The sequence below is a fragment of the Tachysurus fulvidraco genome, chromosome 3, assembly GCF_022655615.1.
Source record: "Tachysurus fulvidraco isolate hzauxx_2018 chromosome 3, HZAU_PFXX_2.0, whole genome shotgun sequence".
In the NCBI taxonomy this organism is placed as follows: domain Eukaryota; kingdom Metazoa; phylum Chordata; class Actinopteri; order Siluriformes; family Bagridae; genus Tachysurus; species Tachysurus fulvidraco.
Window position 1 is genome coordinate 15,282,134 of NC_062520.1, and position 16,266 is coordinate 15,298,399.

The window sequence follows — 16,266 nt, forward strand, 5'->3', positions numbered from 1 at the left end:
ATAGTATATTGTAGTGTACTATATTGTCAACATTTTGTTTCGGCAATAGTTTTATAACAAAATGAGTTTAAGGTCAAAAGCATGTGTTACTGAGACAAACACTACGCTAGAAAGTACAACATGATTATTCTGTAATTAGGACAAAATAGTTCTATTATTATTTGTAATATGTACAGTAGGTATAGAAGTTATATAACCCAATGTAATAGAAAGCAGATAATATTTCACATTGGTCTAACTGGAATGTTTGCTTTCTAACTTTTTGTCATTACAATCTTGTTTACAAAATGCAATACAGTATATGCAAACCTAAATAATTTGTTCCAGGAATGAACTTTGAGATCTTCTAAGGGAACACATTTTTTCTACCTCTGTTTTAAATCTGATTAATTTTATACAGGCAGGGGGGAACATGATAGTGTAATAGAATTACAGATTAATTTATGAGGGTGTGGTCAATACACCTTCACTCTCAGCCATACTCAATCCCAAGCAGTTTGAGTAAATTGTGCTATGTGACAGTGAAGCAGAAAAGCCCTCTTTGTGCTTCTGTCATATAAACACCTTTCAGTCACTATGATTGACAGACAGACCCAGCGAGCGCTCCTAAAGCACACATCAAAGTCCTCTGTAAGCTCTGTACCTATATACAGCAGCATAAGAAAGGGAGCGAGTCAGAGAAGATGAAGATTTGCTAAACCCAGTTAATACCTCTATATTCACTGCCATCCAGCCCTCACTCCTGCCTTAGCTTACGGGTACAGAAAGCCTGCATGTGTGTCTGTGTGTGGGCACATTTTTTTTCGTGTGTAATGCGACATAGAATGGTGTTTTGTCTGTTGCCAAAATGTAGATATACAGACATCCAAACTCATTCAACATCACAATGGGGAAAATTAATAGGTCTTTAAACACCAAAAACCATTGTCTCTAGGTTTCTTTTCTGACTAATGCCTTCACTCCTCATCCGCCTCTAGGCATACCTTTTCTATTATGTATTGATTTTATGATGCATCAAGGGATAGCAAAACATTGACTGATGCATTTCTAGAACGTCTGCGCTAGTTTTGCTAGCAAAACCCTATAATACTAAAAGCATTAGCTTGCTCAATAAGACTGTGTTCTCTAGTGTCTTCTATTAACAAACATCTGAAACATTTAATTGTACACATATGGCAACTAATGACACCAGGATTAATGAAGGGGTCATGTTAATTTTAGATCTAAATGCACTGTAACCTTAAAAATTCTAATAGTATTTTACTGTATTTCCATAAAACATCTTTTACAGAATGACTTCAGTGACGTTTATCCTTTGTAGAACCTTCTCTGGAAAGGTTTCTTGTAAGATTTTATATACATCATATCATATATGTTTATATATATTTATATATACACACACACACACACACACACAAACACACACTGTAATCTGTTTAAAAAAAACAGTACCATAAACATTTGTACATTCTGGAATATTGGTGCATCTGGGCTGTTTTGGTCCAGAAGCTTTTATAAAGTCTGGTGGCATCGTGAATCACACTAAGTACCAAAGTATGTCTGCTTAAAACCTGTTAGCTCTGCCAGATTTGTACATGGATACAGATGGATATTTCATCCCAGTTATAAATGGCCTTAGAAACACAAAATCAATTTCTGCAATGGTCATCCTAGTCTCTGCATTTAAGCCCCAGTAAAAACCTGTGATCTGAATCAAAGATGAGCTTTGATATCTACATAGAGGAGTTGTCCAAGATCCAACAAGAAGTGTTTTCTTCAATATCCCTAAGTTTAAAATATTAAACATTGAATGTATTATTCATTTTGTATATATATTGATTTTGCATATTTTCTGGAAGGCTACCCAAAATTTCAACGCTGACTTTAGATCAATAAAACAAATCCTATACAATATAACACAGAATTTAATACTGAGATAAAAAAAAATCCACAGATATACACAGAGCATTTTTTCTGTAACAAACAACAAACTCTAAAACAAACCTCATTTAAAAATGAATAAAAAACACAATCAATAATTGTATGAGACATTGCAATTGTTGGAAATTTTTGTGTCTGAAGTATATTCTCTTTTGAGAATGTCAACTTTTATGGTTATGCTCCTTGATGTGCCTTTTCGGAGACTCTGAAAAACATGACAGTGTTTTTCTGCTCAAATTTCTATTATTTCACAGAGATTTGCCTCACATTTCTCTACCCCCACAAGAACATACTTAATGCTGAGATTAACCACTTCTTTGAGATAATTAGTTTTAACAATAAAAAATATAACCAGTCTATACTGAATGTAAGGTCATGTCATTATCTCCTTTGGGCAGGCAAATCTCTAAGTAAGGAGCCAAGGTAAAATACTAGAAAATATGCAGTAAGCATTGAGTTGTGATGATATAAAATGAAAACAAATAAAATACATTCCATTGCCTGATGCAATGTTTAGCTATTTGGTCTCACTGAGCAATAAACTTTACAACATACAAGTCAATGTAATTGATTTGTAGTAATACAGCAGAAAGTCTGGCTTGGCAATGAAGAAGTACTGATTGGATTCTACTGTGATATTTTAATTAGTGCTTGCCCTTTATAGAAAAAAAAATCCTCAGTTGAAAAGGTAAATGTGGTAATATATAACCAAAAGCAAGATTGCTAAAACTATTTTACATGATGATATAAATAATCGTGTCCAAATTAATTCCTGTATTACTGTTCTGTATATCTCTATACATTTACTCAGCTTTAATCAGTTGGGTGTATGCCAGTAGACTCTAAATTCCTTCAGCAGAGTTTTAGCCAGTGTTCCCTGGTAAAAGCCTTAAAGAATTATCATGAGATAGGAATTTATTCCAGTCTCACAAATGAATCCTTAGATACGTGCTATAACTCCAAAAGCTTATTCCAAAAGCTTACACTTGGATCAACTGATCATTGTTTCCTTTAACTGGCTCTATAATGCTATAAAACATTCTGCATGTAAGTGCATACAAGTGAAATTGCTCACTGTTTTCAGCATCACTATACCCCAGGGCTGTTTAGTTGGTACAAACTGGAATGTGCTACTTATCTCAGCAACAAAATGGACATAATATCCTAACACATCACGTTCTGCATACGATATAATCCCACAAAAACTAATTACCAGTTTCTCTAACAATACACCCTGAGGTGCGATGAAAAGGACATTAATAAGATGCCAAACTGACTATCAGAGAAGCTAAATATGTAAATAAGTAAGAATAAGTTTGCATGTAAAAGCATTAGATGGATGGTTGGTGTCAACATACTGAAAGTAAATGCATGTGCATGCGGATGATGAATAAAATAACTTTTTGCCCAATTGTACACGTTTTATACACATTTTAGGAAACAGAGTAAAGTTTGAGGTAGCTCTTACCCCAAGCATAAAAAGTACAAAATGTTCTCAGAGCCTCCACCAATCAATAAATCAGCTGGATTGACCAGTAGTGCTGCCCTTTCCAGAAGAGCGGTTTGCTGTAACGGCTGTTTTAGGATTTACTGTACCATAGTGTGCTACCTCATGGACACGAACATAAAACACTTTTCACCATTGTTCTAAATAAATAAATAAATAAATACCACAGAATCCATGATGTAAGAGACTAAATAGGACTGACCAAAGTGTTAATGCTAAGTCTAGACTGGATCATTATGCAGAACATCATAGCAGGGACATCACTCCAATATTTCACATTGAACACTGTATAATATTGGATAATGTCTTTACATTTCCCTTCATATTAACTAATGATCCTAACCAATTGCTGTTCCAGATTAACAAAGGACTTGTGCACAAAATGGACTTCTCCATGAAGTCGATGTAGAAGAACTCGAGTGGCCTTCACACATCCCTGACCTCAACGCCACTGAACACCTTCGGAATAAGTAAAACCACAAACTAGGCTTTCTGGTCCAGCATCAGGACATAATCAATGTTCTTGTGGCTGAATTAGCACAAATCCCCACAGCCATGTTCCATAATATAGAGGACGGCTTCTAAGTAAATTTATGCCAGCAAAGATGGCACCTGACATTTTTTTTAGTGTTAAAGCAACATGTGATTTCAGATGGTGGATTCCATCTGGAGCACCAATTGGTTTTAACTAATGTTTCTTAAGGCTGTCTTTTTTTTTTTTTTAATTACATATTACAGCATTTGGCAGATGCCCTTATCCCTGGCCTTGCTCAGGGGCCCAGGAGTGGCAGCTTGGTAACCCGGGGATTCAAACTCACAGCCTTCTGATCTACCAGTCCAATCTGCATTATTAATATCTCACTGCTTAATATCTCACATTTACTGTCTGATCTATACAGAATATGACGTAACCTCTGTCTAGTGTCCCCGCGCTCACTCTTATTTATTACTAATTTTTTACAGTGTATATACTGCAATTTGTGTGTTTAATACAATATTCTTAGTCCAAGTAACTCTTACTTTGGATCTGCTGTGTTTTCTGAGTACTTCTGAGATTGTTATACTCACCCGTTCTAAGGAGAAGGTGCGTACTGCGTATTCAGCCAGAGTTTCTGTCTTCAGCAGGCTGATCTTGATGTCTCCATACATCTCTGTGTCATCAGGCCAGTACTTATAGCACTTAACCTGCTTACACACAACACACCCATCACACACATAATAGATGGGTCCAAACTCACCTAGAAGAGATGCATTTACAGTATTTCAAGAATGATACTGTATGCTTTTCCACTTTAGGGAAAAAAAAAATGGACAAATGTTGAAAAAGTGTTACTCTTGCCACTAGTGTCATAACTTAGTATTAATCTTCCTTTAAAAAAACAGCAGATAGTCTATAGCAGCGGCATACAGTCATTATGACCTTCCAGTCTGAATAACTAACAACATCTAGCAACCAGAATCACCCCATTTCTAAATGCCGCTTATTTTTACCCAGCATGTGGTTGTAACAGTTCTAATAAGTGTCACTGCCAATATAGCGCTTAAGGCATCATTCCTTTCCTGGATTTAATAGGTTTTTATCATATACCACAAAAGCCATTGGGCCTAACAGAATACTATTTCATAATAACACAAAGCTAGTCATTTAAGAGCATTCTGGCAGTAATTTGCAGCCTGAAAAAAGTGATCTGTGTGCTGCAGGAAATGGAAGAGCATTATGCCTGAAATGCTGAGATGACATAACCTTGATTCAGATAGAAGGAAACAAAACAATAACATCAATTGCACCGGATTAGAGCAGACATGAACACAGAGATGATAAGGTTGGTACTGTATTGTAGCCAGGCATAGCTAGGCTTTTGTCTTATTATGCAGCACAACAAACAATGCTGTCATTTTAAACAATCTCACACACTTCAGTGTACCCATTAAAGAAATTATTATTACCACAGCAGCTGAGAATATTTTCAGTTCAAATGCCAAAAGATAAAAGTTAGGTTTTTAACTAGCCAAAAAAACTTTGTTTCCATTTGTTTATAAAAAGGAATTTCTATGTGATGATCTACAAACCTATGGAGTCAGCTGCAGTTCATTTATAATGTCTGATTTGTTTGATATTAAATAATCTCTTAACCCAGCATACTTAAACCATTGTTTCAGAATAATTGCACTTAATCTTTTATTAAATCATCTTGGTTTGTAGTCTGATGCTGGAATCATGTAGAGACCAATCTATGCCATGCGTTCATGATCCCTGACTTATAGACAAAAAACCTAGTCTACAGTCTAGCCCAGACATTTCCCCTCCAACTTGCTGGAGGATGTCCTCATTTTTGGAAATTCTCTCATTTATTTTCCATTATTTACTGTTAGACACTACTAAAAAGCAAATGGACTCACAAGCATGTTGCAGTTTGCTTTGTCATAGCTGCATGTTCTGATTGTTATATTGGATGGTTATTCTGTGTATGATCTAACCTTGCTTATCTTGTCTCTGCCTTTTGTCTCACCCTTTTGGTTTGATGCTACCTTTAATATTTTTGCCCTGTTTCTGTACATATTGGATTATGTTTTGGAATTGCCTTTCCTTCTTGAGCTTTTCAATTGCTGACCTTGATTTGTGGATGACAATGTTAATCATACTACTACTACTACTACTATTATTATTATTATTATTATTATTATTATTATTATTATTATTAACCTTAATGTAAGAACTTACTGATATTAAGTAAAGTTCCATTTGCAAGAGGTTTCTTATTAGTCATTTGCTGCTTTAAGAATAGTATGGATGAGTGTAGTTAAAAAAAAAAGCCAGAACATACCCTGCCCACCTCCACAAGTTTAGTAATCATCACGATGCTGAAGCAGTTCTCTTGCCACACCATCCTCCAGAAATCATACACTGTCTCCTGCTTGGGCCCTGCATACATCCATACATACAAATACACACACAAAAGTGATTCTGTGGCAATCAGTGCTTTAGACAGCAAGATTCATTTTTAAAGTGTCATTGTGTGTTATAAGGCAATTCTGTAATCCAGCACTTCACAGGGAGTAATTCAATAGCAGCCCATTTTGCTGACAGAAGAACCGTTTAGAACATCAGCAAAAGATGTGGCTGGCTTGGTGAAAAAGCAAATTCCTCTTACCAAGTGAGTGAGTGCGTCTGGAAATTCAATAGGGGAAGACGCACATGCGACATGCAGACAATGATTTATTTAGTGCAGTTTGAAATGTAAGGAGAGGAAGAGCAGAGGGGAACCTTGAGTGACTTTGATCAAGGGGTTGTGAGAGACCTCATACACTAGAGTGTAACACTTCTTTATCTCTCTCACACACACACACACACACACACACACACACACACACACACACACACACACACACACACACACACACACACACAAACACAGAGAGTCTAGGCCCTTGTCCAGGGGCTCACAGGTGTGGTGCAGCATGAGATTGTGGAGGGCTCAGGTATGAAAACAGCAGGCATTGATCCTTTGCTCTGCAGGCCTGTCTCTCTTCCCACTGCCCTACATAACATTTACAGCTATAATTACCACAGCTCAGCAGCCATTAGCTTCAGTCAGAATGTGAATTATCTCACTCACTTACTCAGACTAGTGCAAAGCTTGAGCAAGACTTACTCTCACCCATGGGGTTTAGATGGGCATTACACACCATACTAATTCGAAAGAACACACACATACAGACATGAATGCTCTGACAACTCACTCCAGTGCATGCAGAGATACTCACCCTGTGTGGCGATGAAATGGTTGGATCGATGGTAGCCCTGAAACAGAAGCAAGTGGACATGCTGAGAAGGCCATCTGTACCTGAGCCAAAGCCAGATAAGCACCTGACTCTTACACTGTACCTTACACTATCCCTATTCATTTCTCTCTCTTACTTGCTTTCCTACTTTGTTAAAGTGTTAATCAATCAATGACCCAAGCATGCCTTTGAAACTGTCCTCTTTAAATGTACATACAGTAATGTTTCACTGGCTCATATAAAGTCATAAGGTGTAAAGCCACTTCTCAATTCAGACACTGAAAATCCTGGTGCATTGTTCTAAAAACAAGAAATCTTTGACAGATATCTATCTATCACTATATCTATATGGTAGAGACTGAGGTCATTTTCACACTTGCTTTTTTCCTTTCTTCATTTGCCCAAAGAGTTTGGTTTGTTTGGTGAAGTGTGAAAGCTGTTGTTAAGCCCTGGAGTGGTCTAGATCTTTTTCCTATTGAAAATGGTGGTCTGGGGCTCAATTCCACTGAAGCGTGGTACAGCCCACATCAGGTGTTAAAGCTATCTGCTCTTGGTGCTGCACAAGTCTGGAAATTGGTTCAACTTGTCACATCCCTTCCTGTTCCAGGTTTCATGATGGCAGGATATGGTTGTTTTATAGTCGGCCAAAGAAACGGAAAGCCTTACTGATGTATAAAATCAGACGTTCAAGGACTGAAGCGCTGCAATTTAGCTGTTTTTTTGATGTGTGTGTTTGCACTAAGAGTGTAACAGAAAATGCAGGTCTCATGTAAGCCTGCATGAAAAAAGGTTGTGCTGTATTCTTACATGATGACAGAAGAACTGTTCTTCACCGACTTGACCGCTGGTGTTAAAGGAAAAAGAATGGAACCTACAGCTTAACATTTTGCACACACTCATCCACAAATGTGATGCATGGAACTGCACAACCGATTTAATATTTGGAAAAAGTTTCTCTATGTAAATGAAAACCTGAGATTATAAATGAACCAACCCCAAAACTGGTCCTGGGTTTAGAAAAAAATGACCAAGTGTGAAAACGCCCTGAGAATCACTTGAATTGTTATGTGTACTATCAGTCTTTTGTTACAGAGCTGTTTTAATGTGTTACTGTGAATCTGATATGCTTTCATTTAACAGACAATAATTCAAATAATGGAGTTACTGTTGAGTTTACAAAACATTTCACAATTGAATAATTATTTGTGCACTTCTACAAACAGCCTCAGGAGATAGAAGGTAGAAAGATCTGCTCTTTCAGGCAAGCTTCACATTCTGTCCCTTGGTATAATGTTCTATTAGATCAAGTTTGTGGGTCTTAGAGAGAGTAGTGAAGGTATATGAAACAATTTATATTACATTTGACTGAACGGTAGGATTTATTTACAGAGCACTAAGTGGTGTGGGAGTACAAGGCTCTCATGTTACAGCCAATGTTGGTACATAATGAGCGTTTCCATTATAGAACATGTCAGAGTTTTTGTATTTAACTGTAAATTGACATGTTGAAGAAACAACCCAGAAATAATAAAAAAAAAAGAAAAAATAAATAAAAAAATAGATTTTCCCACACTGCTTTAGCATTAGTCTGATACTTTAGTTCCTTCATGCTGAACCATCTTAAGCCTCTTTATAGCTGTTCTTTACTGGTACAGACAGACTGGCCAAAACATTTATAAATGATATCTATCTCCCAAAATAATACAATAACAATAAATAATATATTTAAAAACACATTAGGAAGTAAAATATCATGTTGATTCTTAAAAAGGGTCTGACACAATTAAGCTGAATTTAGCCAAAAAAAAGTTACACGTATTGCATAAGTTATAAATTCAAAGGTTTAGTATATTTTAGTATATTTGTTTCCATAATTTCAATATTTATTAAATCGAGGTACATGTACTGTAGAACAATCCAAATTTAACCCAATTAGAGAAGGCCAAAGGGCACCATATATTTGTTTTACAGTTATAGTCAAAAACTTTCTTAATGTAATATATAAAAATGCCTTCACATTATAGACAGTGAGCTCAGATACAGAAAAAGGTTAGGTGCAGAACAGAAGTCCAGGACTTCATTCTCTTTTAAAGGTGGATACAATGGTGGAAAAGACAGAGAGCATGAAGGTTCATATGGATGTTTCACATGATTTATTAGTGTCTGCTGGTAATGAAGGCATTCCACCTTTTAACACAAACAAGCTAAAGTGACAGTGAGTGGGAAGAATGAAAAGGGAGGAGGAGGAGAAGAGAAGAAAGAGCAGCAAGGTACTTACTTCCCTGTTTATCCGAATCTACAGGGTCCAAACTCGTAGAGGTGGGGAGAAGGGGTAGAAAAAGAGAAGACAGAGACTAGTTAATGAGAAGCTGAAAGAGCTGTGGGAAGAGGAGGACTGACAGGTTTACACAAAAGGAACTAAAACAGAGAGGCACAGATGGGGAGAGGCAACAAGGAAGTAAGAGAGAGAGACAAAGAGAAGAGTTAACGCACAACATTAGAAATGGATGTATATACTTGTATGAGTGTGTGAATGAGTATAGAGTTGGTGTGTGTTCCATTATGCATTAATGAAGAACTTAAGTAGCAAAATAACTGGCTGCCTCATTCTAAAAGTGCACTCTCTTAAGCCTTAAAGTAGAAAAGAAAAATAATCTGTAAGTTATGGCTTCTAAAATAGCCATTAGGCATGGTACAAAAGTGATGCTCTTACTTAACTTAAAGATTCTGGCAGAAACTCGCTCTAAAAACACTGGAAAAAAGCTCTTAGACAGACTGTGTGTAGAGCTAAGAAAACCTAGACCTATGTGCCCTGTGCTTTAATGGCTACCATCATCATGATGAGAGTCTAAACAAGAGGGCCTGAACTCACTTTAACACACTTCTCTAAAGCCTCTTCATAATCCCCATTTAACAAAAAAAATAAAATAAAAAAAAATAAAAAAACAAGAACATCAACACATCCTGTCAGATCCCTTAGCCATTCTTAGCTCTTTAGCTCTGGATAATGACCACGTGTACAGTTAAACTAATTTGACTCAGCTCACATATATATATATATATATATTTCTGTTCTTTAACTATTATTTAAAAAAAAAAGATAGTCAAATAAATTATTCCCTGTTGCTTGTTTTTTTATTCCTTTTTTTCTGTTTATGGCCATTTCTATGTCAACGTATTGTAATAAATTCAATAAATTATTTATCCAAATACTAACAAATTTACTTTTTTTATCAAGTAATGTATTCAGAAAGTCCAAAGCACACCTGGGATTAAAGTGCTGAAAATTCACTGTAAATACCTAGTAAAATGATTACAAGTGGTTTTCTAAACCATATCCATACATCTGTTTGTTTTTTGACCCAAGGTTACATTTAAATGGATCTTTTTCTAACATTTGAGCCACAAAATAAATTCTAACTTGACTTGCAGGACTTTGACATAGACTACAGAAAAGTATCACACAGAGAAAAGACACAATTTCTAGACTAAATACAAAGGCAGTCAAGGTTAGAGGCGAGAGGCTGCACAAGTCTGTAGCTTAACTTTTTTTTTTTAGAGATGTCTATGAAAAGTAGTGAAAGAAAAGGGAAAATATGTGATACTGAATATTTTATGTAAAGGCTCGGTTCAGGCCACACCAAACCAAGCCATCACCATGATTATTTTTCTATAACAGCATGTCCTTAAGTATTTTATTTAATTGCATTTATATCACGTAAGTCTACCAATGATTCACAGTGGAATGTATCGCCACGCCTCTGCTGTTTAAATGTAAAAAGATATAGATATTAACAATTATTACCTCACAACCTCACAGCTTCTCTGCTTGAAGTTAGACAAAAAAAATTATTTTGAAGATATAGGTTTGAATATAAACTTTAGCTCTTCTGTCCTGAAGATAAAAAAAATTAAAAACCAAGAGCAAAACAAAACAAAAACCCAAATTACAGCTTTCAATTTTTTTCCTTGGTTAGAAAGTTCTGACACTGATGACTCCTTCCAAACGTGTTACACAATCAACCTTTTTCAGACTTTTCCACATTAGAAATAATCATGCTTACTTGTATTTGTATTTTTATATGATATGTATTGCTATATGCTAAATAAAAGCTGTGTTTGGTCTGTTTTACTTGTTTGAATCTACTATAGAAATGCTCACACATTAGAATGAGATCATTAATATAAAGCTTGTAGAGGGAAATACGGTTAGACCTGTGCTGTTACAGAAAATTAATCACCATCTTCTGACCTGTCAGAAATAATGAATTCCTGTTAAGAGCGATAGTGCTGTAGCAGAAATATTAATAAAGTGTGCAGAAAGCCGTACAAGATGTACAGTATTACACCCACCCTAATTCCCTGACAGGCTTCTAATATTAATATTAGTGTAAAAATGGTTTTAAGTAAAAATATATATTTAAAAGTCAAGCAGACTTGTGAGCACACATACGGTTTAATTCAACGGACAGCCTAAACAACGCATCGGACAATCTTCCTCAAAGAAGATTTGGTAGAACCACAATCAATGTTGCAGTGGATGAATGAAGTTAAGCAGCAAACCACCTAAAGCTCAAGTTCAAATCAATCTCTGGAGGGACAAGGCAATTGTGAGTGCAGGGCTCTGTCTGGAAATAATGTCTTCAATAGCTTAGGTCAGAGCAGGGAAAGAGAATGAGACAGCTGATCCGGATATTGAATGGACTCAAGGGGAGGCAGATAAGAACAAAAACACTGGAATTGTTTCTGGAGCGAAGCAAAACTGAGGACTCACATCAACGTAATTGGCATTGATGTAGTCAGAATTTGGATCCCCAAGGAGAGGGTGCAGCTTCACACGGTGACGATCATCTAAAATGTACACACACACACACACACACAAACACAGGCATATTCGCACACACAAATTAAACATTTATCATATCACACAATAATACATCTCCTGCAAGCAACATGAGACTAACTGAAAACATTTAATGTAAATGACTAATAATTGATTCTTACATATGTTTCTGTATGAATACCAAAATACAACATTTTCCCATATTTAACAACTGTTAAGCTTGAAAAAAGGCTTACAGTCCATTATAGTATCGTGTCTCCCCTTCGTTTTATCCTTCTTCTTTGTGACATCCCATCCTTCAAAGAAGCTCTAGGGGCCAAAAATAAACAGGTATATTTGTCAGATTTTATGTATGAATGACTCACAGTTTGACAAAAAAAATATGCACTGCATATGCTGAAGGTAATTCTAAGCAACTAATATCTCTACAGACTACAAAAATTTACAATTGACCGAGCTAGGGCTTTTTGAGGGTGGGGGTGGGGGGTTCTCAAAAAGCTTCCAAAGAAATTTCTCCCTCTGACACGGGAGACCAAGAAAGCAAAAAAAGAACAATCTATAATGTCATAAAAATCACATTTTCTTCTTCTTGCCCGTCAGTAACTCCTTTGTTGCCATGGCAAAGCTCTGAAATAAACGCTCATTAGCCATAGTTCCCCTGCGAACAGCCCAGCATGCTCTATCCCTCATAGTGGTCTTCAAAAATACCAAAGGAAAAGTGGAGAATTTGTAGCCTGAGAAATCACTATGCTGTCATTCACCGAAAAGGCACAGTAGACTTTAAAAACTTATTCTTCTTCCCCATTTTCACTCCTGCTCTCTCTCTCTCACACATTTTTTCTCTTGCTCACTCTCTCCACATAAATCCCAAGCAATTTCTAAAACACCCTGACAAGTAACAAAGACTAGGATTACACACTGCTACCTTGTCTCTACAACTAGTGCGGCACTCATGACTCAGCTCCTTAGTGCTGCCAAACCCACAAACACACTACATGCCTAGAGAATACTCTTTACTAGCACTGAATAAACACAGGTAGGAAAACTCACTGGAAAGCAAACAGCAGGATTTATGGTACCTTATAGTCAGTGACAGACTTGCAGAAAAGCTTTTTTTAACATTCATGCCCAAGTTTAAAGTGAATTCATTTAGGATTCATCATTTACATTAGGCATTTACATAAGAGCAGTGCTATCATAATTAATGAGGATGTGACTTCCAAAACATGTTCTGTTATGAATACAATCTTCAGTTATCTAAAAGATAGCAATGAATCGAAGCTTAAAAAATCTAACAGATTCATTAAACGTAATTCATTTATCTAATACAGATGCTCCGCTTCTCAAAACAAATGTGCTTCTTCAGTGCGTAACCCTTAAATGAGGGTTACAGAGTTATTTAACACCCAAGGCTACATCTGCAGGAATTGATTTAAAATGAAAACGTATTTGCTAGAGTATAAACATTTTGCTGATTATCTTTAAAATGACATGATACTTTAATTCATAATAATTGATTCCTTAATCGAATGAATCACTTGGTGTATTATTATTATTATTATGGTCTAAGCCAATGCATTTCATACCGCATGACACTTTCATTAATGGCATCAATGTAAAGCATAAATTAAGGCACACAATCTACAGAAATGTCCTAGATCAGAACAAGAGGATGTTTTAATCAATAAACATTTCATACATCTTAACCTTGACCGAGATGAAAAAGCATTGCAATTCACCTCTCTCTAATTCCAAGCATTGCAATTCACTCTCTCTCTCTCAATCCCCCTGTCCATCTGTCTGTCCATTCATCCACCCTTCCCTCCTGACCTCTTTCTCTACCTCTTTTATCTTCCTATCCCCCTATCACTGCCAATGCTCACCTTATCCTTTTATCATGAACTAGATCAATACCCAAGGTTTCTTCTTCCACTGGGAAATATAGTTTATGAGCTGTTGTTGGGGTCAGGCTCAAATTTTTGCCCTCTGTATCATCTGTTCACATTATGAGGTGCACAAAATACTAAGCTCAAACAAAAGCATACACACGTATATACACACTGAATGCGGGATATTGATCTCTGGTCTAGACAAATTCACCCAAGAAGGGGAGTTTAATGAGCCGACAAGCAGCACTTCATAGGGAATGGATGGTATGGGTGCACTCACTGCACAAAGAAATGTTTAGTCTCTTAGCTTTGTTTGTGAAGATGCAGACATCAGGGACGCTGAGGGAAAAAAAGCTCTCTGAATTTACTTAATGCAAATGCGTACATTTGTGATTCAAGTGATTGAATTGAGTAACATTAACACAATTAGTTTTATTACATCCACTGTAATTTGGTGTGTATTGTTCCCATCAATGTTCTTAATAGAATCAAAAACAAACTCATGATGCTGGGTGTTTTGCAACATCCACATTACCAATGGGCTACTAAAGTTATCGTTCCCATCGGTGCCAACATCCTCAGGAGATTTCACAGTGTAACTGTTTAATGTAAAAACTGTGTGAATTGTTCTGAATAGCACATAGTCAATGCATTCAGCTCAACATACCACACCACATGGGACTATTTACAACTGGATCAATATATACCTAACTCAGAGTTTACTTTGAATACAGCTTTTAAAAACGTTTGTAAAGGGACTGCATGGTGGCACAGCAGGAAGTGTTGGCACCTCTTAGATCCAGGGTTCCAGTGATTTTTTTCATGATTTTCCAAATACATGCCAGTAGTTAGAGTAGGACAGTCTACTCTAAATTTCCCCTGGGTGTGAATAAGTGTGTGAATGTGTGTGTGTAGCAAGCCAAGAGATGGAATGGAATCTCCTAACTTGGGTATACAGAAAAACCCTGACAAGGTTAAAATGCTTACTAAAGATCAATAGATGGATGGATGAATGGAGGGATGGATTAATGGATGGATAAGACTAGAAAAGATTCATACATACTTTAGATAATGTTCTTGAAGAGGAAACTAAAGAACCTGGACAACATACAAAAAAATCCACACAGATATTAACCTAGACTCAGGATAGAAACAGACATGATGCTGATAACCTCTGTACCACTGTTACCTCCACATACGTGTTCTGTATTAAACTCATCAGTGTTTATCCAGAGTGTGTACTTCTATATATCGGGCAGCAGCATGTGAGTCTAAAGACTTATTGATAAATGCAGAGGTGGATTGAAGGTTTAGAAAAGGAAAAAAGCTTTAAGTATCTGTGATATTAAAAGTAATAGGTGAGAGTCGAGCACATTATCTTTTCATCTCAACATTCTGACCTATAAGGGTTACCTAAGGATGCACAGATGTGAAAATCCTGGGCAACTATTTATCTTAAAATCAAGATCATATCCACTGGCAGACTGTATCCAAAAAATGATCATAAAAATACTGTTGCAGAAGTGATAACTGACACAATGAGTCAATTACACAGATTTTCTAAAACATAAACCAGTGCAGCTTCTGTAGCAGAAACGCTGTTCCAACTTTAACCGCAACCCATCATTTATGTAAATTATTTTGCTGAAGGCAGCTCATCAGAACAGAGACTAGCTACGGGGCAAGAGACATTAGTTCAGAAAGAGTGAAAACTATGTTTAAAGATGAATGAACTTGGAAGTATGTTTCTTCTCTGTGCTTCAAATTCAAAATAGATGCCTAATCTTTTCCATGAGTTGTCAGAAGTGGTAACTATAAAACAATAAATAACTTCTTTGATTGTTTTACTGATTGTCATAAGCTAATAATAAATGGTTAGACATTAAAAGATGTACTACTGTCTCCATTCCCTCAAGGAACTGTAGGTCATTGGATCTTTACAAATGTTAGTTTAATATACTTGCTTTATCTAATAAAATCAACATCTTATTCAGCAAAAATATAATATCAACTAAAAAGCATACAATGTGGATTAATTACTGTAAGTGTAAAATCACTCATATGTCATTACCGTATACCGGTTGGGTATGTGTATGTGTGGGTGATGTGTGGGACCAGCGAGTGTGCAAAATACATGCAAGTATGTTACAGTGTGTGTTCAGGCTGAGGAGCAGGCTGCTTATATTACACCACATTCCAATTTGACAAAACACCTTTGCTCTGAACAGATGACTGACACCAAGTTCCCACAAGGCTACAGCTCTTCCAACTAGACATCTGCTGCCACGAACGCTGCCATCCAC

General features: G+C 36.4%; 1 protein-coding gene across 11 annotated transcripts in view; it reads right to left on the reverse strand.

Moving 5' to 3' along the window:
* Positions 1-16,266, reverse strand: part of ptprub (protein tyrosine phosphatase receptor type Ub) — a 193,237-nt gene that overhangs the window by 16,249 nt on the left and 160,722 nt on the right. For 5 of the 11 annotated variants that reach the window (XR_007140115.1, XM_047811097.1, XM_047811096.1 and 2 more), the window contains 6 exons: positions 12,311-12,383; positions 12,006-12,082; positions 9,510-9,527; positions 7,214-7,250; positions 6,274-6,371; positions 4,517-4,633 (listed from right to left, as the gene is read on the reverse strand). Coding sequence is in view for 10 of the 11 variants with exons in the window: in XM_047811097.1 (XP_047667053.1) it covers positions 4,517-4,633; positions 6,274-6,371; positions 7,214-7,250; positions 9,510-9,527; positions 12,006-12,082; positions 12,311-12,383 (420 nt within the window). In the remaining variant the exon portion in view is untranslated. The remainder of the gene's footprint in view (positions 1-4,516; positions 4,634-6,273; positions 6,372-7,213; positions 7,251-9,509; positions 9,528-12,005; positions 12,083-12,310; positions 12,384-16,266) is intronic. The other 6 variants (XM_047811099.1, XM_047811103.1, XM_047811102.1 and 3 more) reach the window with 3 other exon arrangements.